General features: G+C 40.8%; 1 protein-coding gene across 3 annotated transcripts in view; it reads left to right on the top strand.

Annotated features, from left to right (window-relative positions):
* Positions 1 to 26,698, top strand: part of asic1b (acid-sensing (proton-gated) ion channel 1b) — a 176,062-nt gene extending 149,364 nt beyond the window's left edge. For all 3 annotated transcript variants that reach the window (XM_035953482.2, XM_023281554.3, XM_023281555.3), the window contains 9 exons: positions 1,647 to 1,797; positions 8,506 to 8,633; positions 13,423 to 13,573; positions 14,505 to 14,561; positions 15,099 to 15,252; positions 22,105 to 22,196; positions 22,534 to 22,613; positions 23,260 to 23,361; positions 24,103 to 26,698. In XM_035953482.2, coding sequence (XP_035809375.1) covers positions 1,647 to 1,797; positions 8,506 to 8,633; positions 13,423 to 13,573; positions 14,505 to 14,561; positions 15,099 to 15,252; positions 22,105 to 22,196; positions 22,534 to 22,613; positions 23,260 to 23,361; positions 24,103 to 24,198 — 1,011 coding nt within the window. In that variant the 3' untranslated portion in view covers positions 24,199 to 26,698. The remainder of the gene's footprint in view (positions 1 to 1,646; positions 1,798 to 8,505; positions 8,634 to 13,422; positions 13,574 to 14,504; positions 14,562 to 15,098; positions 15,253 to 22,104; positions 22,197 to 22,533; positions 22,614 to 23,259; positions 23,362 to 24,102) is intronic.
* Positions 26,699 to 27,454: the final 756 nt, after the last annotated feature.

Below are 27,454 nucleotides of genomic sequence, written 5' to 3'. Positions count from 1 at the left end.
GATTCACATTATACTAACTTTTCTTCTGTGAGACATGGCTGTAATTTTTTTTTTCTGCTCCGTGCATCTGGTGTTTGTGACATTTGAGTAATTTGTCATAAAGCGCTAATGTCTGACTCATAAGTCATCCATGTAATAATACGCCTTCTTATTCGCTCCCAAGGTCCACACAATACATTCACAAGGGAAAAAAAAGAAAGCCACGACATTTTTAGGCCATCTCAGCTAGGGAAAAAAAGCCTTTTGTCCAAATTATCTGTGTCGTGATGTAGTTGTTTGCACCACAATCTTCCACTGAGTCTTTTTCTTCTCACTGTATGTTGAGAGTACAGTATTTGGACTGAGTGGAGGATGAAAAAAAGAAGAGTTATTCCAGTTATTAGTGCTCTGCTTGCGTTGTCTCTCCCCTCCCATATTTCCTATTACTGCTTCCTCATATAAATGTCAGAATGTTGAAGGTTAATGATAAGTTAATTGTGAGCTAACATGCTTTGATACACGGCTCACAATCATGCGCCTTGACAACAAAGTAGAGGAACGTTTTATTTTGGATTCTAGCCATGGCTTTCCATTTCCTAATGTTTATGATTTGATTACACATCCATTAGTTCACTGGCAATCATGTCTTTGCCGATAGGTCACGGTTCCCTGCAAGCGTGCTATGGAGGCTCTCCAGTAGATGCTGCTGCACAGTATATGCATGATCAACTAATAACACATGTAGTTTCAGAGTAGCTATAGTTAGATTTGATTGCATTACATTTTAGAGCCCCACGTTTCATCTGCAGATGTGCATTAAGGCTGAAATGGTACTGGAGCATGTTCCGTTTGCTTGATCTGGCTTAAAAAGAAGAAATAATGATTGCTTCCTCAGTAATTCAGTCAGTCATCTGGAAAATTGCCTGGCTACATTTTCTCAAAAGGGAAGATTTGTTGTGTTTCATTGTGTTCGAATATTGAATATTTGTTTTAGGTTTTGGACAGCAGGACAAATAAAACATTTATTTTCATTTTGTAGTTGTATAATTCCGCCGTTTTATTCATTATTTCAGTTTTTCAAGTATGGTGCTCCATATTCTCTGATTTCAGCATATCTGATGACATAGACCCCAAAAATACTCAATTAAGAGCCATATATAAAAAAGACAGGCAGCAAAATTGTCACATTTGAAAGGCTGTAAAAGTTAAATCTCTCTCTCGACTGATGTATCGATTAATCAACAAACCTTTTCAACTGTCGTCTCTAAACTGAGATAGAAAATAACTTCATTCGCTATTGCAAGATTGACTTTGGTGGCAGCCTTCGTTGTTACCGAGTGTGAGATTTCTCAGGCGGAGGATATCCCACTCTGAAATAAAAGTCGTGTCATATTTACTCGGCCACGTACTCTTTCATGCGGCACTGAGAGGACCGAGGGCTCCATTTGTCAGCAGCATCTCAGCACTTAGCCCTCGGAGGTCTGTGGCTGTCGGCGTAACGAGAACAGGTTGCAGTAGGTGCTTTGAAACAATCTCCACTTTACCTCTGCTTCTTCAGAGTAAACTCGCACGGCTGGGAAGTGAGATCTTACTCCGGGGTCAGAGAGAGTTAGGCTGAACTGCTGCATCTAGTTACGTCCACATATCCTTCTCTATGTGTCTTTCAGATCTTCACACGCTACGGAAAATGCTACACGTTTAATTCGGGTCAAGATGGACGACCCCTGCTGGTGACGATGAAGGGCGGGACGGGTAACGGCCTGGAGCTGATGCTGGATATCCAGCAGGATGAATACTTGCCTGTGTGGGGAGAAACCGGTAAGCTCACCTGCAGGACACATGAATCATCTCAACCTCCGTTCTGAAAATCTCAGCTGACACCACAAGATTGTTAATTATGTTTGCCCTCAAACAAGGACTTGGGCTTAAAAGAGATTTTTGGAATCAATTAATCACCACAGCAGACAGTTATTTTCAGTGTTGATGCTCTGAGAAATATCGGGGGAGAAAACCTATCGCAGGGATTCCCTCCTAATCCTTAAGATAGAGACTTTGCCATATTGCATTCACTGCCAGCCCTTTTGATGTAATTGTGAAACCGTAAATCCATTTAGTGCAGTGAAGTGGTGCTGACTTCAGACCAAACAGGTCAGAAATGTGTTTCATCTGTCGAAAAATGCAGGCCCTGAAAGAGACAACTTCTCGTTCAGCAGCGTTCTCCACGCTTCCATTAATTATGATTGATGACCCTTCAAAATACACACTCATCATTTAAAGTGCACCCACTGTGTCCCCGAGACTTTATCGACTAATCTGTGTAAGGACAGATGGATATTGATCAGGAAAATTTTATTTCATTGTCATATAATTGTATCACTTGTCAGCTGAGCCTCGAGGCCACATGAATCAAACAAGAGCAGAACCATTTGGCAGATATGAAATCAATGGAGGCTACTGGCCTCTTCCGTTCAGGGTCAACCCCTCATCAGTAGAGTCGCCCTCCGCTCCAGAGAGCCCTGAAACCCGGATTTTTATGCAGCTGCATATGCTGCTGTGTGTTTGTGTTAATATTTTATAGCCACTGGGAAATAAATGTAAAGAGACATTCCATTATGGTCACAGAAACAGTGTGTTTATGGTCATTATTAAACATGAAGCGCAAAGCAGGAAGCCATGAACTATACTGCAATATTTAAATATAAGCTTTTCCAAGCCTAAACAATTTAATTATGTTGATTTTAAATGCTCTTTATGTAGGGGTGGTTAATAATTTACAAGAGAAATGGCGGAAATCTAAGGATGCAGTCTCTACAGTATATACAGTCACACACCTTATTCACATACTTTCATATTTAGGATCGTTTACATTATTGTCAATAATTTCTACAGTAAACTGATCAGTTTTGTTTTTTTCAAAGCAGTTGTTTTGGACTATTCAATATATGGGTCAATATACAATTGAGGGACTTTTGAAGTTCATGGGATTTATCTTGCATACATTTTTATTAAAAGTAAAAAAAAAACATTTTTTTATGTTCATTATAATCATGTCTTTCAAATTCCATAATTATTTATTATGGAAGAAATCAGTTATTAATAAAAAATGATTGGATATCACTAAAATGTCAACTAAATAACCGTCTGAATTTAGTAAGCACCTTCTAATTAGCTAAACAATAATAAACTGAGTTTATTCAAAAATTGTTTTGATTGTGTTCTTTTTGTTAAGTTGAGATAATCATGACAGATATTTCCTTTTTGACAATATATCAAATTTTATATGGAAAATAAACTGTGTCTGAGAAATCACTTTCAACTAAGTTAGCCATTACAAAAACACCTCTCAAGGAAGTGCGTTAATTCCAAATCACATGACCTGCTCCACATGATGTCATTTCTTCCTGAAGAAAAGACTTAGAAAAGAGTTATTTAATATAAAGTAGTGTGTGAGTCAAGTGTAGATTTATCGCATGTCAACAGGTATACTACAATATCTTTAAAAATAACTTTCAATTTCAGCTTTGCTCAATTGTATATGTAATATTTTAAAAGAATCTTTCTCTAAGAATCCCATGTGATGTTTGGTTATAGGCGGCCATGTTGATTTTAGGCGTGAAAACAGCAAAAATGTCAACTATGATACAAAAAGTCCCGCAATTATATATTGACCCATATAGTGTTTTTGATTCTAGCTTAAGATTACTTATTGAAAGTGAAACTTAAAGTGAAACTAAATAAAAAGACACAGATTCCCTAAATATCAGTGCTTTTGTTTAAGTTGTTAAAGCCCAAATGATGCAGAGTGACTCATTGATTAGTTCTGTTATAACAGCATTTATTACCTGCTTGTTTATTCTGGCTGGATGCCCGGAAGTACATAATGTGCCAGTTGAAACACACGGGCCTTCATTCATCAAACTTGTGCAACTATATGCAGTGATCAGTGATGAATCTGACTTCTGCTACACCCATCTTCTTATGCATTTACATTTAGACAAAGACGCACCTCCAGAATGCCCAGTTTGGTAAAGCATCTCCCAGTGGAGGTCCTAAAGGCCTTAATGAAGGCAGCCAGTAGGAAAGACAAAAAAAAAACGTGACAGGTAATGAATTTACTGGAGCAGGTGTTTGGGAAAGCTTCCCAGCAAATGATTTATGTATCATTTGGTTTGTGTTCCTGCGTTGGTATTGTTGTTGCTCTGTGTTACACGTGTTCTTCAACCTGTCCATTATTTTCACATTATGAGCAAATTCAGCAGTAGTTGGGTGCACAGTTTGTCAATGTCTTGCAGCATTTTGGACATTACAAAGCTTATTCGTTGTTACCCGGTAGGCTGTAGTATGTTGAAACTTTCTCTCTATTAATGTTACATCAAATCAAATCAGAACAAATTTATTTATAAAGCACTTTAAAACAACCAGAGTTGACCAAGGTGCTGTACAGAAGAGTAAAAACATGATCAAAAAATAAAAATAATAAAACTAAGATAGAAACAATAGAACTACATAGAAATAATAGAACTAAAAGCAAAATCCACAATAAAACATAAACAATAAATAGACTAAACAGACTGGACTGCCCAAGACCATTTAGGGATTTAAAAACAAATAAAAGAATTTTAAAATAAATTCTAAAATGGACGGGCAGCCAGTGGAGTGAAGCTAGAATCGGTGAAATGTGCTCAAACTTTCTTGTGCCAGTTAAAAGACGTGCAGCGGCGTTCTGAACCAATTGGAGACGAGCGATGGAGGACCCACTAACCCCCATATAAAATGCGTCGCAGTAATCCAGCCAAGTGGCCACAAAGCCGTGGATCACTGTTTCAAAGCGCTGCCTCTGGACAAAAGGTTTTATTTTTGCCTGCTGCCTTAACTAGAAGAAGCTTGATTTCACCACAGCTTTAATCTGGCTGTCAAACTTAAGATCTGCGTCCACTTCTACCCGTAGATTACTAACTATAGGTTTGCCGTACTGTGCCAAGGAACCCAGATCAATTGGAGGGGTCACAGAGGTGCCACCAAAGACCATCACTTCAGTCTTTTTCTCATTAAAATTTAGAGACATCCAGGCCTTGAGGTCTTCCAAGCAATTTAACACTGCTAAGAAGCCAAGATCCCCACAGTCATAGATAAAGATATTTATCCAAACACTTTAGTTTGACACTTGTCCAAAGCTAAATAAAGATTAAAGGGGGTTGACAGTAAATTCGTTTCACTCGACAGTCAGATAGAGATACAGAATGCAAAATAGATGCAGAAACACATCAGTGCGATTCAAAGACTACAAATTTGCTCTAATTCACTTTTTAATTGGTGCACTTTTTAACATCTTCAGCATAAGAGAAAATACCCCTGGCAAGTGCTCAGAGATGCAGTACTTGGAAAAAAAAAGCTTAAAAAAATAACTGCATCAGTGGCAGATTTTCACTCTAAGAGAAACTAAATGATGCTGTTATACAGAGACTTTCTGCCTAAGCGAATAATACACTTTACAATTTTTGCTTGCCAATTTCTGCCTGGACGGGGAGAACTGGGGATTGAACCATCAGTTCTTTCCCATTTATTATGTTATCTTGTAGATAAAAAGGGAAATTCACATTTTCTGTATTGCTTATGCCTGTGTAGCACTGGGGGAAAAAAGAAGCTGATCATTTGGATTTTATCCATAGAAATTACTGTTCACATGGTTGAAGCTTAAAACTGTGCATACACAAATAAATTATGAGATAAGTGAGTTCTTAGATCTTGCTGCCAAGTGAAAAACATCGTGGATATCCAACCCATCTATTATTTATACATACAGTGGCCTCAAAAAGTATTTGGACGGAAAAAGAATCAGCAACTTGCATGAGGTTCAGAAAATTATTCCATAAAATATTAGATAAACTGATATTTCATCCATAGAAAAGCACATCTAGTAGAGCTCTGAACAAATATTTTCTACTAAAATAAATATTTTAGGTTGTTACCTGGGAAGGAATGAACATACCTCCCTATATAGCAACAAAAAGTACTGGACTTTTTCCATTGGAAAGACAACTGAAGTGAGCTCAATGAAAGGTCAAGTGTCATCTGCACAAAGAAGGCCACCGGATGAGCACAAACTCAATTTTCCATCCTCCACAGTAAAAATAGAAGAAATAAGTTGCACAGACATTGCGAGACCAGTAGCAGACCATATACTTGTGAGTAAAATCGAGGAGAACAGATGAGAAACAGCAGCGAGGATCACTTCAGAGATCAACAAGAGTCACAAAATACAATTCAGTTCACACACAGTTCATTAGGATCAGAAAGTATGAAGATAAAGAGAGCGTGATCCAGCAGAAACCATTCACAGGCTCAGAGAATAAGACAGTCAGGAGGAAATTTGCATAAGAACAGGCACAAAAAGATTATTTTCAGATGAGTCTAAATTCAGCCTACCGGATCGGACGGTAGAAAATTTTTGTTTAGACAGCCAGGGGAAAAAATTCTAACACTGCAGAAAAGCGCGGAGGTGTTTTCCTTCCAAAGGTGTGGGTGAGCTTGTATTGATTGAATCATGAACTCTGAGTTACGCAGAGGAAACTTGGATGCAGACTTAAGGAAATCAGACATGAATGATTCCAGTGACTTAAGTGGATCTTTCAGCAAGATCGACTCCCTGTTGAAAGAATATTTTGCCCAGGAGGAAACTAAAGTCTTAGAATCTCTCTCTAGAGGCCTGACCTAAATCCCAGAGAGCTTCTATAGGATACCGTGGGGGGAATGATGTCAGATCTGAAAGCTCTGCTGGCTCAAACATGGAGAAAACTGTCCCCACAGCTACTACGAAAAGTGCTGATTCGCTGTCCAAATGTTGCAAACTAAATACAAGAACACTGCAACTGTGATCTTTAGTAAAGCTGCTGTTTTGTGTATAACTATACTTAGATACCAAACAGACATTTTTCTGTGGATTATTATTCTTGACAATTCTGCTTTTGCATTCTGTCTTGAAAATAAATGTTTGCTTTGTCATTTTGTTATCTAATGCAGGTAAATTCATACATTCTGAAGCTTATCCCAGCAGGCATTAGGCAGGAGGCCGGTGACTCCTGGGACAACATATCAATTTAGAGTTCCAGCTTCACCTGACCTGCATGTCTGCGGACTGTGGGAGGAAATGAGGGCACCGAAAATGAGATCCAAACAGAACCACGCAGCATGTCCTGTGTTAGTGAGGATCATGTATTCACAAGAGCGTGAAAATCTGTTGTCATCTTAAAAACTTAACAAGGTTATATCTATTTTTTTGTTAATATCAACTTCTGTGCTATGAAATTCTCCGTGTAATTGTCGCATACCTGGAATTATTTTACATGAAAGCACGGGAGGTGAAATTGCTTTGAGGCAAATGCAAAAAAAAACAAAAAACGCTTGGATTGTATCATGTTTGGTAAATGTTTCATTTCATCCCAAGGTTCAGCTCAGCTCTATACAATTATTTCAACTGTATAAAGTTATTTCAGCTGTATAAAGACGACAGATGGCCATGACATAAAGATGACATGAACTTCAGCGAGCGAGAACGTGAACGCTACATACTGTATGTGTTTGCGCTGCTCTGGGCCTCAAGAATTTGTCTTGGCAGCGGCAGAAAATGGATTTGTATCTGGCCTCAGAAAAGCTCTGTGTAACACTAAAAGTCTGCCGCTCTTTGCTGAAGCTCTCCTGCTGCAGAATTCCAGCCACATCTCTGGAGCTCTTTAATTGAAAATGGAGAGAAATCCTGGCGTTTAGAAGATGATACCGAGCGACTGTCTGGAAGACAAGGAGGCAGGAAACTGACATCCTACTCTAACCTAGAGCCAGCACTCAGAAAAAAAGAGCTAAATCTCTTGAAGCCAGCCTGCCATCACGGCGATAAGTAGCTCTAGATCTCTGCAAATGCAATAGGAATATGTTTGCACAAGTGTAGGTTTGAGTTGCCATGTCATTGTGATGTTCCCCTGATCTCAGTGTCAGAGACGCCAATGTGCTTCATTTAAAATCCATGCGGCACGGTGCTGTAGCAAAGGAAGCTGTCAGCTGTATTGATTTTCCGTTTTCCTCATCATCATTTATTTATTAATTTATCCATTCATTCTCATTTCCCCCGTGTAGTACATGAGACTGCTGTGGGGCACCTGCTGTCATCAGCTGGTCTATTTGTGAAGTTCATCCTTTCACTCCTCATTCATTATAAACTCCCAAAAGACCACAGCGTGTTTGTCATCTATAGAAGACTGCAGGTTCAGCTAATGAATAAGCAATCCCTCCCTGTGAGTGGCTCTTTATGGCTCGGAAGGGAGTTCATGTTTCACAAAATTTGTCATTTCTTTGTTTTTGTTGTTCTTTAATTCTTCATTTTTCAGCCTGTTTCGCTGGCTGGAACGTATTCCAACGCTTCAAAGCTCCGTCTCCATTTGATTAGAAGCAGCTGCTGCTGGTTAGATCCTGTAGGCCAACGTGTGCATGCAAATCGTCCCTGTTGTAAATGTCCTGACCTCTTCTTGTCAACAGACGAGACATCGTTTGAAGCAGGGATCAAAGTTCAGATCCACACCCAGGACGAGCCGCCGTTCATAGACCAGCTGGGCTTCGGAGTGGCGCCGGGGTTTCAGACCTTTGTCTCCTGTCAGGAACAGCGGGTACGTCTTGGGAGAGATGACAGAAATGAAACACTGAAAATACAGCAACATATCTCAGCATATTTTGTCAATAGCAGACTGGAAGTTAATATTAGCCTTTTAATTTAATTTTGAAGATTTGAAGAAGACGTTGTTTGCAAATCAAAATATCTAAAAAATTATTCCAGGTTTCAGTGAGTGAATAATTAAGGTATTTGGAGTCTATTTTGTTTCTAAACTGTTAATGTAGATGAATAAAAGATGCTGCTATCCTCCTCCTCCTCAGAGAATCCTCCGGTGAATTTGCTTTGCACTCTTAACAGCGCTTTCACACAAGTAGGAATCCTGACATACTGTGTCTTTTTATCACACGCATTGTTAAAACATGGCAGCAGTGTTACCCAGAATGCAGCCTGACCTCTGATGGTCTGAGATTCAAGTTCGTTCTGCAAGGAGCAAGTAGTGTAGCCTTGAGCCGCCAGCCTCGGGCAGAAACGAGTTCTGGTAACCGCTTCTTCTCTAAATCCAAAACCCCAGATGTGATCTTTTTTATTGTCAAACTTGTATTCTTTAGTCCCAACAGAAGCTGCTTCAAGTAACATCACTTGAGGCAATTTATCATAGTGCAAAAAAGTTAAAGCAACTATTTTTTCACCCCATGTGTGCAGCACTATTGCCAAAAACTTGTAAACAAACTTAGATGCGTAAGAGTGGTGGAGTTCCTCACTATGGGGGCTTTCAACATCAGACATCCTGCACAGCCCAGGTGACCCTGCCAGGGCTGATCAAGCTCCGTCCTGTGTCCCAGCAGCTGTACCACTCACAACCATCTGGAGGATCTTTCTCCTGCCTCCCAGGTACTCCTGATGCTGCTGCTGCCCTTGTCTGGCCCCATCACTCCCAGCAGACTGTGAGCGTTGCTGAACTTTCCTCAGCCAGTCGGTATCTCAATCATTTGAAATTTAAACTGTGAGTGAGCACAAACTGTTCAGTTTGCGAAGCTTATCAGAGTCTCTGTGGGTTGAATAATGTCGGGGCAAATGTTACACCTTCTGATGTATTTAAAAGCTTCATTAAGAGATATTCCATACGGTGGTAATTGCTGAAATTGGTAAAATACCGCTCACACAAACTGCAATGTGCAGATTTTCACCTCTCTTTGCTGACAGCTTTTAGTTTCCTGGCTGTCACAGAGGTCTCCAAGTGAGCACACAATGTGTACTGTGCACGAACAACAACATGGCTTGTGAAGCTGCCAGGAAAACAGCTCACATAACAAGTAATCTATGAACTGAAAACTGAAATTAAAAGCACGGGACAGCTCACACGGCACACGAGGCTCAGTGAGGAAGAGTTCCTTTGTCAGTGGTGCTGTTCAAGGCTTGTGTGGGACCCCAGGGAGTTGAAGTGAGGCTTCCTACAAGGTAAGCACTATTCTGTGTTCTGAAGGACAAATGCTATCCTTACTTCACACAAAGGATGTCAAAAAAACATAGTTTTGCCTCTTTTTCACCTACAAGGCAGAAGATTTGCCATGAGCCCATCAGTTAAGGATGGTTGGTTTTTATTCCCCTTTAATATTGCGGAGTCTAAAAGGGGCAGTGTTTTTTGGCTAGAAAGATTCTTACCACTTAGCCACCAATGCCACAGTGCAGCTGAAGGGACTGCTCTTGTTTGTCGGCCCTTTGGAGACCTTCGCAGCCCTAATAGTGACCCACATGGTGCCTTAGCATAGATAAGGAGCACAGACTTTCCCCCCAGTCAGCTTGTGGGAGTGAATGTAGGTTATTCCTCTGAACTGTGAATAATTCTCTGGGCGTAATGTCCAGCAAGCAGCCAAATCATATACTCTGGCCCCTAATATGCTACAGATCCGTGCATAATGAATGGTGGAGAGAAAGAGGTGGATTTGGGAGTGATCACAGTCTTTCCACGTCCACACTACCAGTGAGTGCGTTCCAGTGTCGGCAGGCTGCTGCAGGATTTTGCATGCTGCCAATGTCGCGTCTGCAGGAGAGTGTCCTTCTTTGTTTTTCTCGATTTCTCACAAGCTCCATTACTTTTTTCCACCTCGAACAGTCATTACAATTCCTCGAATACAATTCCCTCTCTTTAACATGCTGCTCCTCTCTCTCTTTCTCTCTCTTCCTCCTCTCTCTCTGTATATTTATTCCATTGTCTGGCAGGCTCACTCTTCATTAATCTAATGCAGTTTACTCACATTCGTTCAACTCCCTGCTTCAGCAGTCCTGTAGTGTAAAGCTGTCTGGGACTCCTCAGCCAAACTGTCACTCACAATGATCCCACAAAAGAAAAATCTGCACTATCCCCCCCTACTTGACATTAAAAAAAAAAAAAAAAATCTTCAAAATATTTATTCTCCCCAAATTTCTCTGTCCGTTCAGCCTCGCGGTGCTGACTCCCGTCTTCATACATTTGGTTTGTTCACTCCCCCTCACTTAATGAAGGGAGAATTTAGGTCACAATCTTAACATGATTTGTTTTCGTCTTCGTGGTCATTAAACAGCTAACAGCACGCTGAAATGTCCGGAAATCGTTTTATGTCAAGTTGGCTTTTGTCCACACTTACAGAAATAAGCTTTTGCGAGAATGTAACCAGTAGGAAGTAATGCAGCCACAGTGTGGTGAAGGAAAGGCTGAGAAGAGCCCTTTGAAAAATGCAGAGAAACTGAAATAGCACGTCTGTGCATAAGAGAGCCATTATCAAGTCATATAGCTCCTTTGATAGCTCTTGTCCGTGTGATGAGGTGAATAAATACACATGCCCCTATTATTGATTATCACACTTTGCCCAGCTCTGATGGTTTTTATGTTCTGCTTGACTTTGGCGATGTCCTTGGTGTGAAAATAAGCCGAAGAATCATTATCATCCCCTGATTAGATTTTAGTTGCAGCTATCTGGCTTTCCAGTGTGTGCTGTACTGTATGTATCTGCATGTACATACTGTATGTGCATGTTGAAGCATCACAGGGTGTTATTAGTAACCAAATCCAGTGTGCGACACCTGTGACTGCCTCTTGCACTTCAGTACAAATTGTAAAATCCAAGTCCCTAAATCACAACAGTGGCCTTTAATTTATTGCTGTGTGAGCACTCAGTGATGCACCATTTGAACTGATGAGACGGAAACAGACAAGGGCTTTTTTTTACAGCTTCCCACTTCATTTAATGCAGCAGATTACTCCTTTCTGTTATTTAAGTGGTCTAAACTGGTCCAAACAAAGTAGTGTGGAGAAGCAGAGAGGTGTCAGCTTCTCAAATGGGAGTATTTTTTGATGATAGCCGAATCCCTCTGGGATTTGGACTGTTGGTTGTATAAAACAAGGAATATAAAGATGCCAAATTGGACTTTGGGGTAGTTGTGATTGGCATTTTCCACTATTTTCTGTAACATTAGATACAAAACAATTATTGTAGAAAATAAGAACTCATTAGAGTGAAAGAGTAATTAATAAAGACAAAGGGTAGAAATTCAAAGACAAAAGTACTTTTGCACTTTAAAACATTAAAACCACCTACCTGAAGCTGTGTCAGTCCCCCATGTGGTGCCAAAACAGCTCCGACCCTCCAGGCTATGGACACAAGACCTCTGGGGGTGTCCTGTTCAGTCTGGCACTGGAACATTGGTGGCAGATCCTTTGGGTCCTGAGGGTTTGCAGGATGGGGCCCTGTGATGTTCCAGCACATCTCACAGATGCTCTTTTAGAGACCGGGTCAACACCTTGGGCTCCTTGACGTGTTCACTGAGCCGTTCCTGAGCACAGGGCATTGTCCTGATGAGGCTGCTGGTGCTGGGGAGTGCCATTACCATTAGGGTTGTTGCTTGGTCTGGAAGACCATTTAGATGGATGGTACGTGTCACATCAGATCCACATGAATGCCAGGATCCCAGGTTTCCCGGTAGAACACTGTATTGTTGGGAGCATCATTTTTATTCACTTGTGCTGTTAGAGGTTCTAATGTTGCGGCTGATTAGCATGCAATATAAGTATTTAAAACATAAATCTGTATAATATATGCATAATAAAGGCTACACTGTGTATTCAGAATGAGAAGTACTTTAATAATCCTTGCAGGGAAATTGCTTGGTAAACAGTTGCTCAGGTATGTGAAAGTGGTAGTTTGAAGAATATGATGGCCATTTTTTCAGTATATAATGATGGAACATACATATTTGCTTCATTTGTTAAAAAAAAAAAAAAAGGAAAAATATGCAATTACATGTTGAGTGCCCGTGTGAAAATGAGCAGAGAAATGGAGCAGTACAATGTAAGACCAAGGACAAGCAGAAATCACCAGAAAGAGTCTGTCTTTGTTGGACGCTTGGGTTTAGAATATGACTGTATAGGCGTTCTGTGTACAGGTTGTGTGAAGTAAAGTGTACATTTGTGGAATAACACGAAGAACATGGTGTTTTGTCCTGCATTGAGGCTGTTTAAAGTGAAACTCTCACAACATCACAGCTCTGCTACACAGCTGATACTATTCAGTTCCTGCATGAAGAGTGGGCAGTACAATGAAAGCACAGAGGGAGACTAGGAATAGGAGAAGCGTAGGAGAGAGGCTCCCACGACAACCACCGTTATACACGTGTATTCACTAGAACGACATTCATCATCTGTGCCAAATACGGTAAACGTGTTATGGCCTCTCATATAGACAGAGTAACAAGTTTGTCATCTTATTGACAGAAAGTACAAGGTCACACTACTGCATTAACAGGCTGCACCACTGGATGGTCATCAGATAGCGTTTTTTATTACTAAAGTGGTCCTTCCTGTCTTTCAGCTGACGTACCTGCCTCCACCGTGGGGGGACTGCAAAGCCACACCGATGGACTCAGACTTCTTCAACACTTACAGCATCACAGCCTGCCGGATCGACTGTGAGACGCGATACCTGGTGGAGAACTGCAACTGCAGGATGGTCCACATGCCTGGTAGGCACCAGAGGGGGAACGTCACTGCTGGATACAGATAAAGCTACGTTCATTTATAAAAATGTGAAGTGCTGGAAGTGTCTGGTGCTGTAATCTCTTCGGAGATACCTTGATTTGAATCTGCAGTGACAAAAACTATTCTCGAGGAACAAACAGCTTTTTGCGAGCAACTGCAGAAAATCAGATACTTTCACACTCCAGTGGATCGGAAAACTCGACTGTTTTCACTTTGTGTTTGTGCAGTGATTACAGCTGGCGTTGGCTGTCTACCGCCTACATTTAATCACTGTGTGGCATCTCAAATGGCAAATTGAAAAGGAGTTTGGCACAGAGAAAGTGTTCGGATTTGGCCTCTGTTACCCCTCACTCACCTGTCTAATAATTGTTAATGTCTCTCTCAGACAGACGGCATGACAGTCTGTCTGGGTGATGATCAGGATTAGCTGCTATCTCCAAGTGATTGTGCAGTTGATTAATGCGAGTCTACGGGGAACTCGCCTATTTAAAACCCTTTGCTCCCTGTGGATTGTGCTCCGCTCCCGTGCATCTCTCCAATCTCCTTCTCATTAGAGTGATTTTTTAAAGAGTACGACCCAAATAAATAATAAAGAATTCCCTCCACGTTCACGGCATGTCTTGTTCCAGTGTTGTCCTCGTAGAGAAGCACGGTTCAACTGCCACAGAGACGCAGATGGAAAAAAGTGTGACGTGGAAGTGGTGATGAGAGGCAGCAAAAGTACAGAAGTTAATGAAATCAATTACAAGATGTGATCAAATTTATGATGAATATCCAGTCGTGATAAGGGCAGTCATGAGGACGCAAAATTAATTATAAGCCCTGATTTCCTTGTCTTTTGTGCCTCTTTGCAACCTTCTTTCTCCCTGTTTGTGTTCAGACTGAGAACATTGTGTTTCTTCTGCCTCTCCTTAGGAGATGCCCCATACTGCACCCCAGAGCAGTACAAGGAGTGTGCAGATCCTGCCCTGGGTAAGGAGATAAACCAGCATGCTGCTGTGTGTCTGTGCATGCGTGTCTGTGTGTACAGTGTTCAGTGTGTCTGTCCCCCTGTTCTGAGCTCCTGATCCAAGCTGATAACAGATAATAGTGTTCCTTCAGCCTGGTGGTAGCCAATAGTAAAAACCCAGGCCTGGCACTGGGGCCTTTCTTTTCACACTCTCCATCAACTGATATCTCTCAGGGCTTTCATGTCTGTTGCTTGTTTTCTTACCAACTCGCACTTTCTCACTCTCTCATGACACCGGCTCACGTGTCGGCCTCTGGCTGCTGCTGTCACTCTGACTCTGTCGGCATGTGTCTTATATCTTGTGTATTTCTTGTTAGGGTATCGAGGGTCGCTCCTCACGGCATCTTTTCACAAGTTCTCTCTGATGCCTCTCACTCAGCGGGTATTTTGTTTGTCGTCCTGGGGTGACGATAAATCTGTCTGTCCCTGTGTCTTCACTCTTTCAATCTTCATCTCTTTCTCTGCCTCCCTCCTCTCTGTCTGTCTACTTCATTTTTCAGACTTCCTTGTCGAGAGAGACAATGACTACTGCGTGTGCGAGACGCCATGCAACCTGACACGCTACGGTAAAGAGCTGTCCTTTGTCAAGATACCCAGCAAAGCATCGGCAAAGTACCTCGCCAAGAAATTCAACAAGACAGAGCAGTACATAGCGTAAGTCATATTTTGCTGTCTTACTTATCCAAAAACCAGTTTGGATTTTTCTGAGCTGCTTTTCTCATTTCTTTTTTTTTCTCGCATTGTCACATTGATGCTCTCTTCGGTACATCCAATCTTTCACTGCAGACTGAGAAGCTGTTTCACATGAAGCAGCTGAAAATTAAACTCATCAGCCATCCGTCACTTCTAGAGTGAGTGGCCTTCAGAAGTTTTTGTGGGTCATTCAGTGTGATTTATCAACTTTTATTGCAGTTATAATGTGACGTTATTATCCTGTTGTGTTACTGTTTTACACAATGTGTAAACATGTCACCCAGCACTACTGTATACAGTCAATGAAAAAAATTATTGGACCCCCCTTGTTTTATTCAATTTCTTGTTCATTTTAATGCCTGGTACAACTAAAGATACATTTGTTTGGACAAATACAATAATAACAACAAAAATAGCTCATAAGAGTTTAATTTTAGAGCTGATATCTAGCCATTTCCCATGGTTTTCTTGATAATAACCAAAATCACTAACATTTGTGCATCAATAGCTATGGCATTGTGCTGCCAAAAACAGTGCTTTTAGGATTCCATGTTTTCTTTTCTGTCTGTTTTAGTCACGTGATACACACAGGAGTTAGTACTTGATGACTGCAGCCATGCGTCTTGACATGCTCTCCACCAGCTTCTGACATTGTTCTGCTGTCACAGCAGCTCATTCCTGTTGCACTAATTCTAACTGATTTGCTTTGTTTTTGGGCTTGTGGTTCTCCATTTTGCATTTGATGATTTTCCAAAGGTTTTCTATTGGATTTAGATCTAGTGATTGAGCAGGTCAAGGCATGGTTTCAGTGCTCTGGTTCTCCATCCACGCTTTAGTCTGGTTTGTAGGCTTCCCCAGGCTTCCTCCTAACCAGTAAGTTGACTGGAGAGGGCATCAACTAAAAATTGGATTCCTCACTAAAGATAACCTTAGTCCAATCATAAACAGTCCAATCCTTGTGATCCCCAGCAAAGAGTAACTGGGTTTTCCTCTGCCTTTCGACTCATTCTTCTTCTTCCGTGCCCTGCATGACTTCAGACCAGCTTCAAGAAGTTGGTTTCCAACTGTCCTTGCCAAACAAATCACATTTCTCGACAGCGCCCACTCATTTTTAAGGTCCCTGGAGGTCTGATGATGATTCCTGACACAGGAACAGATGAGTGACGGTCATCTGGTGGAGTAGAAAGACGTTTCCTGCCGCGACCAGCTAGCAATTTGGTAGTACCATGTTCGACTTGTTTTTTCTTGGTGTAATGAACGACTGTCTTGGAGACCTTCAGTTTTTTAACTACCTGTCTCTCACTCATGCCAATTTCCAGCAGTGCCAAGATGGCTGCCTTTGTGGCTTCACATAATTCTTTTGTTTTAGGCGTTATGTGAGAGTTGACAACTTCTGAGTTGTGCTACAACTTGAATGTAAGCAGGAAACCACTCTAGGCCTTTGCATGTGCAGTGCTGCTTATGACATGAAATGGCCTCTTATATACCCTGGGAATACAGTTAAGCTGAAGCATGTCAAATAGGACATAAAGTATGATGTAATCAGCTGCATTTTTTGTTGTGTTCTTTGTATTCTTCAGGTAATATACCTTTAGTGGTACCAGGCATTGAAATGAACAAGAAATTGAAGAAAACAAAGGTGTCTAATAATTTTTTCAATGACTTCATATCAGCTTCACTTGTCTTCACTATGATTGTCTGTATTTTTCAAGAATTACACCCCAAAAATGCAGTTATTATGAGTACCTTTGTCAGTTAGTTATTGTGTTTTTCCCACATGGACTTAAAATACCCCAAAAGTACTGTTGCAACTGTGAAACATTTGTTAGACATGAACATAACTTCTTACAGTTTTGCACTGCAAACACAAAGCTTTGTTTTCTGTCTCAAACTTGACAAAGTCTGCTACAAAAGAAAATGTTCCTTTGCTAGCACTCAGCTCAAGGTTTTTGTGAGTATATGTCCAAAAGAATTCTTCGGAAAGGAGTGATGATTTACCAAAGGCCATTATATAATGAAAAAAAAAATGTAACGGACATTCTGTCTCGCCTGCATTACATAAGACTCTACGCTCCAGCCCTGTTTTTTATGAGGCGGTATGTTCATAATTTAGAAATGTGGTCTTTGGTCACTGGAAGAATATAGAAAAACTTGCAAAAGCCGAATGAAAACATTGCAAGAGCAAAAGCAAGTTTCTCCAGGCGTGCAAAACCAGATTTGTGCTCAGAATGTGACATGCTGTGGTTTGGGCTAATTCTTCTCTCTCCTCTGTGGTGGCTTTCCTTCTCTGTCATTGTTTAGCCATTCACAGCTGACAGGTTGCAAATATAGCTTCCTATCTTGATTGTGAGGGATTAGGACAAAAGCACGATCTTTACTATTGCACCAAATGGATGAACCACTTTCGGAAACAAACAACATTAAAGCAGTGCTGTAAATCTCCTGATGCGAGGTCACGTAATCTGTGTCAGTTACCCGTAAAGATAATAAAATTGCCACCAAATAAATAAAATTGCCTCCTCCGTTAATTGTATAGCAGTATTTATGTGTTCTGGGTTGATTTTCCCTTTAACTAACTTGCTTAAAGGTTCCTCAGTGACAGTTGTTCCCCATTTGCTTTCCTAAACTGGATTTTTTTCATTTAGGTGGGGGAATAGAATAAAGAGCTCACAGTCAGAGCTTAACTTGATTAATGAGCCAAGTATTGAGTGTCTCTTGGCCAAATGTACTGAAAAGATCAAAAGTAGTTCAAGGAAATGAGGAGAGGGTACAATAATAGTTGAATCTTTTATCTATCATTCCCAGCAGAGCAGTTGAGGACAAGATAATTACACCATATGTAGCCAGAGTGCTGTAAAAACCTTTCACTTCTCCCTTCACAAAGTTTTTTTTAAATTCCCTGTGGAAAGATGTAAATCCATCCAGATCTTTTTTTTTTTTTTTTTTTTTTGACTGGCCATATTTCCAAGTGTTGTCAGTCAGATGAACATTTGCTGAAGTGTTGGGGTACACAGGCTGCACAGTGTGTAGTGGTGTGAAACTGAAGTCTGTGACAGTGGACTGTCTTTCTACTGGGAACCACAAACAGACACTTAGCTTAATCCTCTGTTTGACAGCAGCTCCGTTCAGATGTATTTCAAGTTACTCACTAAGCGGTGAGAACATCTGACAGCTAGGCAGCATCAGCTTCAGGATGACACTCCGCACGGGAGGCCTACGAATCAGGAGGACATACCCAGAGATGTCAGTAATCATGAGACACAACTGGACCAGATCAGTGACGCCCAACCAGGGCTGCCCCCTGCAGTACAGGGGCCGCGACAGCAGGTGGAGGTACAAGTGGTAGCAGTTTTAAAAAGAGCTAAATAAATGAATGAATGAATATGATGTATAAAAGTAATATATGGATGTTTTAAGCACTTTCAGCTTTAGTTGCAGGTTTAGTTTAGAGCTGCACTTTCCTTGTGTATTGGTTAATTTTTATAGTATTTTCACTGAAAGTGAAGATTTTCCTGAGGCTGCTGATGATGGCACGTTTTTTTGCCGGTCATGAATCAGATTTCAAAACAGAATGAGGGTATGAAAATGACGTGGCTTAATGGTCAAACCATATCTAATACACTATCAGTCAAAGGTTTGGACACACCTTCTCAAAACTATGAATGAACACATGGAATTATGTAGTAAACAAAAAGTGTGAAATAAGTCAAAGCAAGTTTTATATTTTAGATTCTTAGCCACCCTTTGCTTTGATTACTGCTTTGCATGCTCTTGGTTTTCTCTGGATGAGCTTCATGAGGTAGTCACCTGAAATGATTTTCCAACAGTCTTAAAGGAGTTTCCAGAGATGCTGAGCACTTGTTGGCCCTCTTGCCTTCACTCTGTGGTCCATCTCATCCCAAACCATCTGGATTGGGTTTAGGTCAGGTGACTGTGGAGGCCAGGTCATCTGATGCAGCACTCCATCACTCTCCTTCTTGGTCAAATAGTCCTTACACAGCCTGGAGGTGTGTTTGGGGTCATTGTCCTGTTGAAGAATAAATGATGGTCCAACTAAATTTAATCCTGATGGGATGGCATGTCACTGCAGGATGCTGTGGTAGCCATGCTGGTTCGATTTGGAATAAATCCCCAACAGTGTCACCAGCAAAGCCCCCCCACACCATCACACCTCCTCCTCCATGCTTCACAGTGGGAACCATGCATGTAGAGACCATCTGTTCACCTTTTCTGTGTCACACAAGACACAGCGGGTGGAACCAAAGATCTCAGATTTGTTCTCATCAGACCAAAGCTCAGATTTCCACTGGTCTAATGTCCATTCATTGTTTCTTGGCCAAAACAAATCTCTTCTGCTTGTTGCTTTTCCTTAGTAGTGGTTTCTTAGCAGCTATTTGACCATAAAGGCCTGATTGGTTCAGTCTCCTCTGAACAGTTGATGTAGAGATGTGTCTACTACTAGAACTCTGTGTGGCATTTATCTGGGCTCTAATCTGAGGTGCTGTTAACTTGTGAGACTGGTGACTTGGATGAACTTATCCTCAGCAGCAGAGGTGACTCTTGGTCTTCCTTTCCTGAGGTGGTCCTCATGTGAGCCAGTTTCGTTGTAGCACTGGATGGTTTTTACAACTGCACTTGGGAATACATTCAGTATTTTTGCAATTTTCTGGACTGACTGACCTTCAGTTCTTAAAGTAATGATGGGCTGTCATTTCTCTTTACTTAGCTGATATTGTCTTGCCATAATATGGATTCTAATAGTTGTCAAATACGTCTGTCAACTGTGTACCAACCTGACTTCTGCACAACACAACTGATGGTCCCAACCCCATTAAGAAGGCAAGAAATTTCACAAATGAACCTTGACAAGGAACACCTGTGAAGTGAAAACCATTTCAGGTGACTACCTCATGAAGCTCATGGAGAGAAGGCCAAGAGTGTTAAAAGCTGTAATCAAAGCAAAGGGTGGCTATTTTGAAGAATCTAAAATATCAAACATATTCAGAGTTATTTCACAATTGTTTGCTTGCTATATAATTCCATAGAACTCGCTTCATAGTTTTAACGTCTTCAGTATGTATCTACAATGCAGAAAGCAGTAAAAAAAAATAAAGAAAAAACATTAAATGAGAAGGTCTGGTAGTGTACATTAGCTGTTCTAAAAGCAGTTAGGACTGATCTGATATACCTAAGTAGATTTAGTGGGAACTTTCACAAATCTGCCCATCTCCTAGAAAACTTTTGGGCCTCAACTGCTGTGGCTACAACTGGAGAGAAAGAAATAAAGGCAACAACTTCTAAAAGCTAATGGATGCTCTAAAACCTTGGTCCAAAACAGAACAGCCTCAAGTGAAAATAAAAAAGCTAGAAAAACATCTTCTGTCCATACAAATTCAGCTGCAAAACAATGCAGCGATGCACACTTTGAAAAATATCCAAGTTGTTCACTTGGAAATATACAGTACCATTCAAAAGTTTAGGGTCACTTAGGAATGTCCTTATTTTTGAAAGAAAAGCATTTTTTTCAATGAAGATAACAATAAATGAATCAGAAATACAATCTAGACATTGTTAATGTGGTAAATGACTATTCTAGCTGGAAACGGCTGATTTTTAATGGAATATCTCCATAGGGGTACAGAGGAACATTTCCAGCAACCATCACTCCTGTGTTCTAATGCTACATTGTGTTAGCTAATGGTGTTGAAAGGATAATTGATGATCAGAAAACCCTTGTGCAATTATGTTAGCAAATGAATAAAAGTGTGAGTTTTCATGGAAAACATAAAATTGCCTGGGTGCCACCAAACTTTTGAATGGTAGTATAAATACATAAATCAATGACAACAGTGCCTGGTGACTTGTGATTGGAGTTTTATGCAATAGTATCAGAGTAGTGAATGTATATACATACTTAAAAATGTAATACATCATATATAAATCATTTTTGCTTTAATCAAACAAACATTTGCAGTTTGACAGTAAACTAGTTCCAGGGTCCTGGTATTATATTTGCTGGCTTTCTGTGACACATTGTTAATGTTCATTTTCTAATTATAAGAGTGTGTTTGACACGAATTAGAAGTCAATGTATGATGATTACATTTTGTGGTTTTGACTACGGATGTTTTATGTGCTTTTAGAAAACTCAGTGGATTCAAATTGAAGGAGCTGAAATTTAATATCTCTCACGATTCACCTGGAACAAAAAGATGCCATGTGTTCATTTTCTATTAGTACATCTCCATTTCCACTTTATCAGCTGAAATTTGCATTTAGCTGTTTCAAGTCAGCCCTCGGCTTTGCCCGAGTTTCCTTCAGGACTGACAGATCATCACTAGACTTGACTTAAATTTCAGTAATATAACGGAGGACCGAGAATGAAAAAAAAAAAACTACGAAGTTGAGTTGGGATTTTGATCTCAGCTCCAGTGGGCTGTGAAGTCTGACTTCGCCCACAGAGAGGATATTCAAGAATCAAAATAATAGTCTGTCTTGCCCTGGGCCTTAAAACTAATCCCTTTTCTTTTCCTTTCTGCTGAAGTCCTGACATTAACGCAGTCTGAAATCAAACAGCTGTCATCATTTCCCTTGTATTCCTCAATGACCAGGCCCACCTAGGGGAAATTAGTAAATTAGTGGTGTCAGGTTATTTGCTCAGCTTGACGCATCTGCTCTGTTATCTGCAGGAAGTGGCAGACTCAACAGTTATTTTCTCTGCCTGAGGACGTTCTGATAGAATCGTGTACAAAATGCAAACTTGGACATTTGAATATGTGACTGGAGATTGTCTTCTTCCCTCTGTGTTTACAGTGATAACATTCTGGTTCTGGATATCTACTTTGAAGCGCTGAACTACGAAACCATTGAACAAAAGAAAGCTTACGAATTGGCAGGCCTTCTGGGTAAGGAAACGGCTGTCAAGTATTTGCTTGGGAACAGATAATATGCAGTATGTGCCATGACAGATACTTTTTATCCACAGTGACAGTAACATAAGAGCTTGCATTTTTATAATAGGTGCTCAGGTCCCAGAGGAGACAAAGCTGTCTCTTTAATCTAGCTTTTCAACAGCGTATTTGCAGACATCTGTATGATTTCTGTTACATGTCTCACCTGTCAGATGTAAATAAAGATAGAGAAGCAATGTTTCAACGCTGACCTCTCTTACATATAAATGTACTGACATGATCTCTGTTATGTATTAAGGCACAATCTGAGCTTTTATTTCGGTCTTTTCAGGTGATATCGGAGGTCAGATGGGTCTCTTCATTGGAGCCAGCATCCTCACCGTTCTTGAACTCTTTGACTATCTATATGAGGTAAAACATCCCCTGTCATCACCAGGACCATCTCCCTTAGATAAAACATTCAGTGCAACGTAGTTTTTATGGTAATTTGTGTGACCGTGCCATTATGGAATTACTTGCTCGCAAAAAATTGGGTTTTTCAGACAATGTAACCATCCGCACAAGGACGTGTTTTAGCGAGCGTGACGAACTCTCTGTCCCTCAGAACCCTGTGCACACATTTTAGCAGCAGCAATGCTGAATACATTAACATTTTGGATGTATTATATTTTAGATTAGTCAGGATGTCTCTGTCCATTCTCATTAGAGTAGCTCCATGCTGCGTGCTTCCTCTAAGCTTCCTCCTCTAGACACGAAGCTGACTGGTGTTTTTGTGAGTCTGTTAGTGCTTGATTGGACATGTGAGTTTGTAAGTTAGACAGAGAAAAGCAGCACCTGCTCACGTGCACGATCGATGGAGAATCTCATTTCTAGATACATAAAGTCAATCTCATTTACATTCTTGCTTGACTTTTCCCTCAACGTCAAGTATGTGGGCTTCAGCTTTGAATAAACAAAAAAGAAGAGCGTATTTTAATGATATTTTTAAAAAAAAACATTGTGAATATTGTGTTTTGATCCCAAAAGGTCAGTAATGGGTGTCCTTGTCTATTTTCAGGTGATCAAATACAAGATGTGCCGATGCATGAAGAAGAAACACAAAGGCCGCAACAACAATGACCGGGGAGCTGTGCTGAGCCTGGATGATGTGAAACGCCATGTCAGTAGGCTGCTGCTAAGTACTTCCACTGTGTCAGACTGCATTGCTTTGACAGGGGCACACTCTTGTCTTTGTCTTCACTGGTCTCAACCGCAGCCCGGCCGAAGGAGGATGAAACGGTGGCAGTGGTGGGAGGAAAAGAAAACGAGAAGCGAGAAGAGACAGAGATGGAGGAAGCCAGGGAGGGACAGACTTGAGAGACACGATAGCGAAAAAGTGATTGGGATGAGAGGGAGAGAAAATTGAGAGAGAGAGAGAGAGAGAAGTAGAAGAGCGGAAAGTGGCTTGAATTTAATCAAAGCTGGGGGACATCACCACCAGGGACAGGCCAGAATTAGAGCTTTGGAAGATGTGACAGCTCACTTATTTCCAAGTGCAAATGAAGCCAGTTCACTTTAATTGTAAGTCAGAGCCCAGCCAGAGAAAAAGAGAAAGATCTGCTCCTCTTCTGATCTGCTTTCCTGACTTACTTGGTAGTCGTCTCTTTCCATCCAGCTTCATTATTTTCATCATTTTTCAGAATATTCCGTTGGAATCTATTTCATCGCCCCTCCTAGCCCCAACTTGTTGCTCATGTCATGTTTTTCTGAGAGCATGTTTATGCGGTTTTCGAGCTTTTCTACCTCTATTTAAGTGCCTCTTCTTCTGCTGATCGTTCCTCTCCTCTGTCTTTATCTTCCACTCGACTTTATCCTACCTGCCTCTTCACCTTCTCTCTCTCTTTTTGCATCTCCTTCTCAGGCTCCTTGCGAGAACCTGCGTACACCATCGACGTATCCTGGCAACATGCTACCTCATCATCCGGGCCAGGGTAACTTTGAAGACTTCACTTGCTGAACAGACCCGGGTGAAGCAACAAAGTGCGCGTTATGCAACCAAAGCCAACCATACAACTAGAACTATCCACCGCAGGGAGGGTGAGGAACTGATAATGAGTCTAACAGAGGCACTTTTTACATTAAAAAAACTGAGGACAACAGACAAATCAAACATGACAAAGAATTTTCACCCAAGGCCAAGTCAAGAGGAAATCCTAAATGTATTTTAAAAAAAAAAAAAAATGTCAATTTTCTGGAGAACATTTCATGCAGCACTCCAAACTTTCTGTGTTTCCCTCTGGAATACTGCCACAAAGGATGCTCGTGGAGAAACCTTGCCAACACGGACCTTTCTTTCAAAAGACAAACAGAGAAAAAAAATGCAAAGACAAATAAGGGGGAAAATGTACAGTTATCTCACCGTAGACAGCAAATCAGAAAAAGAACCCTCATGCCTTTATATATCACAGCAACACATGATGGTTTCAACACCGGCCTGCTAGCGTGGCAAATACTCATACTGCTTACTCCACTGTACATGTAGCAACATCTGTAACGGTTGCAGTGCTTCATAGAACAACAGCTGGACTCTGTGTAGTTTGTACGAGAATGTATCTTTGTTCACAGTGACTGTAGTCGAGTGTGCAGGGAGATATTCAGGGGGGTCCCGGTTGGTGGTAGAGGTGCATCGTCTACCTTTTGAAAATGTGCTGGTGAAGATTTCAGGTGACATCATGTAAATGCATGCGTGTATTTGTCCCGTGCATGTTTCTCATGTCATTTCTAATTTTGATTGATCATATCATATTTTTCGAATTGTTTTATAATTACCAAGTTTGCCTCAGTAAAATACAGGAAAAAAAAATGCTGAAATGATACATCCCATATATTCCTGTGTGCGTGTGGACAGAGATTGTTGCACGTGTGATGAGCCCTCACATGTGTTCTCGGGTGTCAACATTAGCGCCTGAGCAGGTACAGTGTGATTGTTTCTTGATTGTGCAAATGGAAGAGCTTCGGCTAATTTAATTTCTTATCCCATTTTTTCTTTATTTTTTAATTTTCACATGTGCCCAACAAGTCGAAGAGTCTTCATTCAGCTTCATTTACTCTTATCAGCTGCGGGATGAGGTGAGGTGATGATTTTTTCTTTTTTTTTTTTTCAGTTTTCTAGGAGAGTTGATTGCTGAAATCCTTGGAGTTTTGTGGGGCTGTGAAATTTTTTCTGTATCTGTGTTCTAGTTGCAAAAGTCTTATCAAAGCACAATACCGCCAGTATGTAGAGGTGATGTAAAAGAAAAAGTATTATTATTCTTGATATATTGTCATTATATTAATATCGTGTTGATCCGACTGTTTTTCAGTTGTTTTTTTCTTTCATATAAAAACATACTCAGTATTGCCTGATAATCCTGTCTCCATCTTCCAGGTAATAGGCTGGTCTATTTAGTTATCAAAGCATAAATAAAATGTAAATATCATTTTGGAAAATTGTTTGTCTTCTGAGGTTTTATTCTCATCAGTGGAATTTCTTTCTGAAAGCCTTGGTTTGTCCATGTGGTTGAATAGGCAAACAAAAGCAAAGCAATGTATTTTTCAACACCAGATACTGTGCAGACATTTTTAATCATGAGACGCTCTCAGAAATCTGATTAAGCATTCCACACTTCATCCAAGTCATTTTATCTCTATTTTTCTCCACTCAACATGTTATCTTGTGTTTTGCTTCATGTAACATTTTCTTATTCATGCTTAATTAAATCAGCATTAAGGGAAGAGTTTGGGGGCAGGAGTGTGGTATTATACTAGATATTGCTTATCTACGGCAACCATTCATCTGTGCTGCGGTTTAACAGCTGCAAGCCACAACATTGGTATTTTGGCGTGCCCCACTCTCAAAATGCAATTACAGTTTCAGCTGCTGTATGACAAAAGGATGGATGAGAAATATCCTGCACAGCCAACACAAGTTTTATCAAAATTGCCAGTCAGCCAGCAGCCACACATTCTGGGCGACTTCTCTCGTATTCTACTGTACATCTGGTGCTGCCAACTGCTACACTTAGAAAAGCGGCTGGTGATGCATGACTCTGTGAATATTAGATCCCGGTTATACGACCTAAAACATGGTCTGCCTCCAAAATCATGTTTGTCTTTTGGTCTGCTGCCCATCAGTCCACCTCCAGCAGACATGGAGGGTCATTCTAGGGCGAGAAGTTTACTTTTGCCTTATCATTTTTTCATGATTTCTTTTAATAGGAAGTCACTCGTCAACATTGTTCATCAAATGTGAGCGCGCATTAATTTTTTATTATTCAGAGGAGAAACCTCAGCTGGTAACTAAGTATTAATATAAAAAGTGTTAAAGCCTCTGGGAATCAGCTACAACATCTGATGACATTTTTTTTCCCCTGTTTTGAATGTCTGAAATGTGATTTTGCCCCCTGATGGTTTTATTATTTTCTGTTGTACCTGCCAAGAAGACAAATTAATCAAGAAATAAAAAGCGATGCTGTTCATTTCCTGCTGGCATTTGTGTCTTTGTCTGAGCGACGGTGTGCGACTCAGAAGATTGCGGGGAGGGTCAGAATACAGGAGAGCAGCCTGCCAGTGACAGAAATCCTGCAGAAGATGCTTGCTGCATCCTGATAAGGCTCCGGGGCAAAGCAGGTGGGGGTTGTGTGGGAGGTGGCAATACCAGTGGGAGTTCAGACAAACACGAGTTCTTCTGCAGTCGTGTGCTCTTAATTGTTCAGTCTGCCGTGTTGTTAGCAGATACGGAAATCCTGGCAACACCGTCTTTCATCTCTGCGAATGGGGTCAAATCATTGTGCCATCACTCCCTGCCAGATAAAAAAGATCAGAGATGGCTGCTCTCTCCTTGCTTTCACCTTGTTGGCTGACACACAGCCAATCTGAGGACACTACAAGAGAGAGTTGCTCCTTTAAATGGAATCTATCCCAAACTGTCTGTCCTTCTTAAACGACTGTAACACCCTCGGCTAATCACCGCGGCCAGCTGGATGTGATTTACAGGAGGGCCGTTCTCATGCAGGGAACCTCTAATGTTTGTTGCTGTGTTTTAATGAGGCTTCTTGTGCTTCTGTTGTCACCCACATCTGACAGTCTAATCTTGCCGTCTGTTGTCAGTGAACATGAATTCACGCCCAAGATCTTTTCACATCAGAGGTAATTTCCTCTTAATCCTGTTATCACATCTTATTATCTACACCACTGAGGAGATTATGCTCCTGTTGCACAATTTCTTAATGTGC

Source organism: Amphiprion ocellaris, chromosome 5, assembly GCF_022539595.1.
Source record: "Amphiprion ocellaris isolate individual 3 ecotype Okinawa chromosome 5, ASM2253959v1, whole genome shotgun sequence".
Taxonomy (NCBI): domain Eukaryota; kingdom Metazoa; phylum Chordata; class Actinopteri; family Pomacentridae; genus Amphiprion; species Amphiprion ocellaris.
The sequence above is the reverse complement of the archived record's forward strand: the minus strand, read 5'-3'. Positions and strand labels throughout refer to the sequence as shown.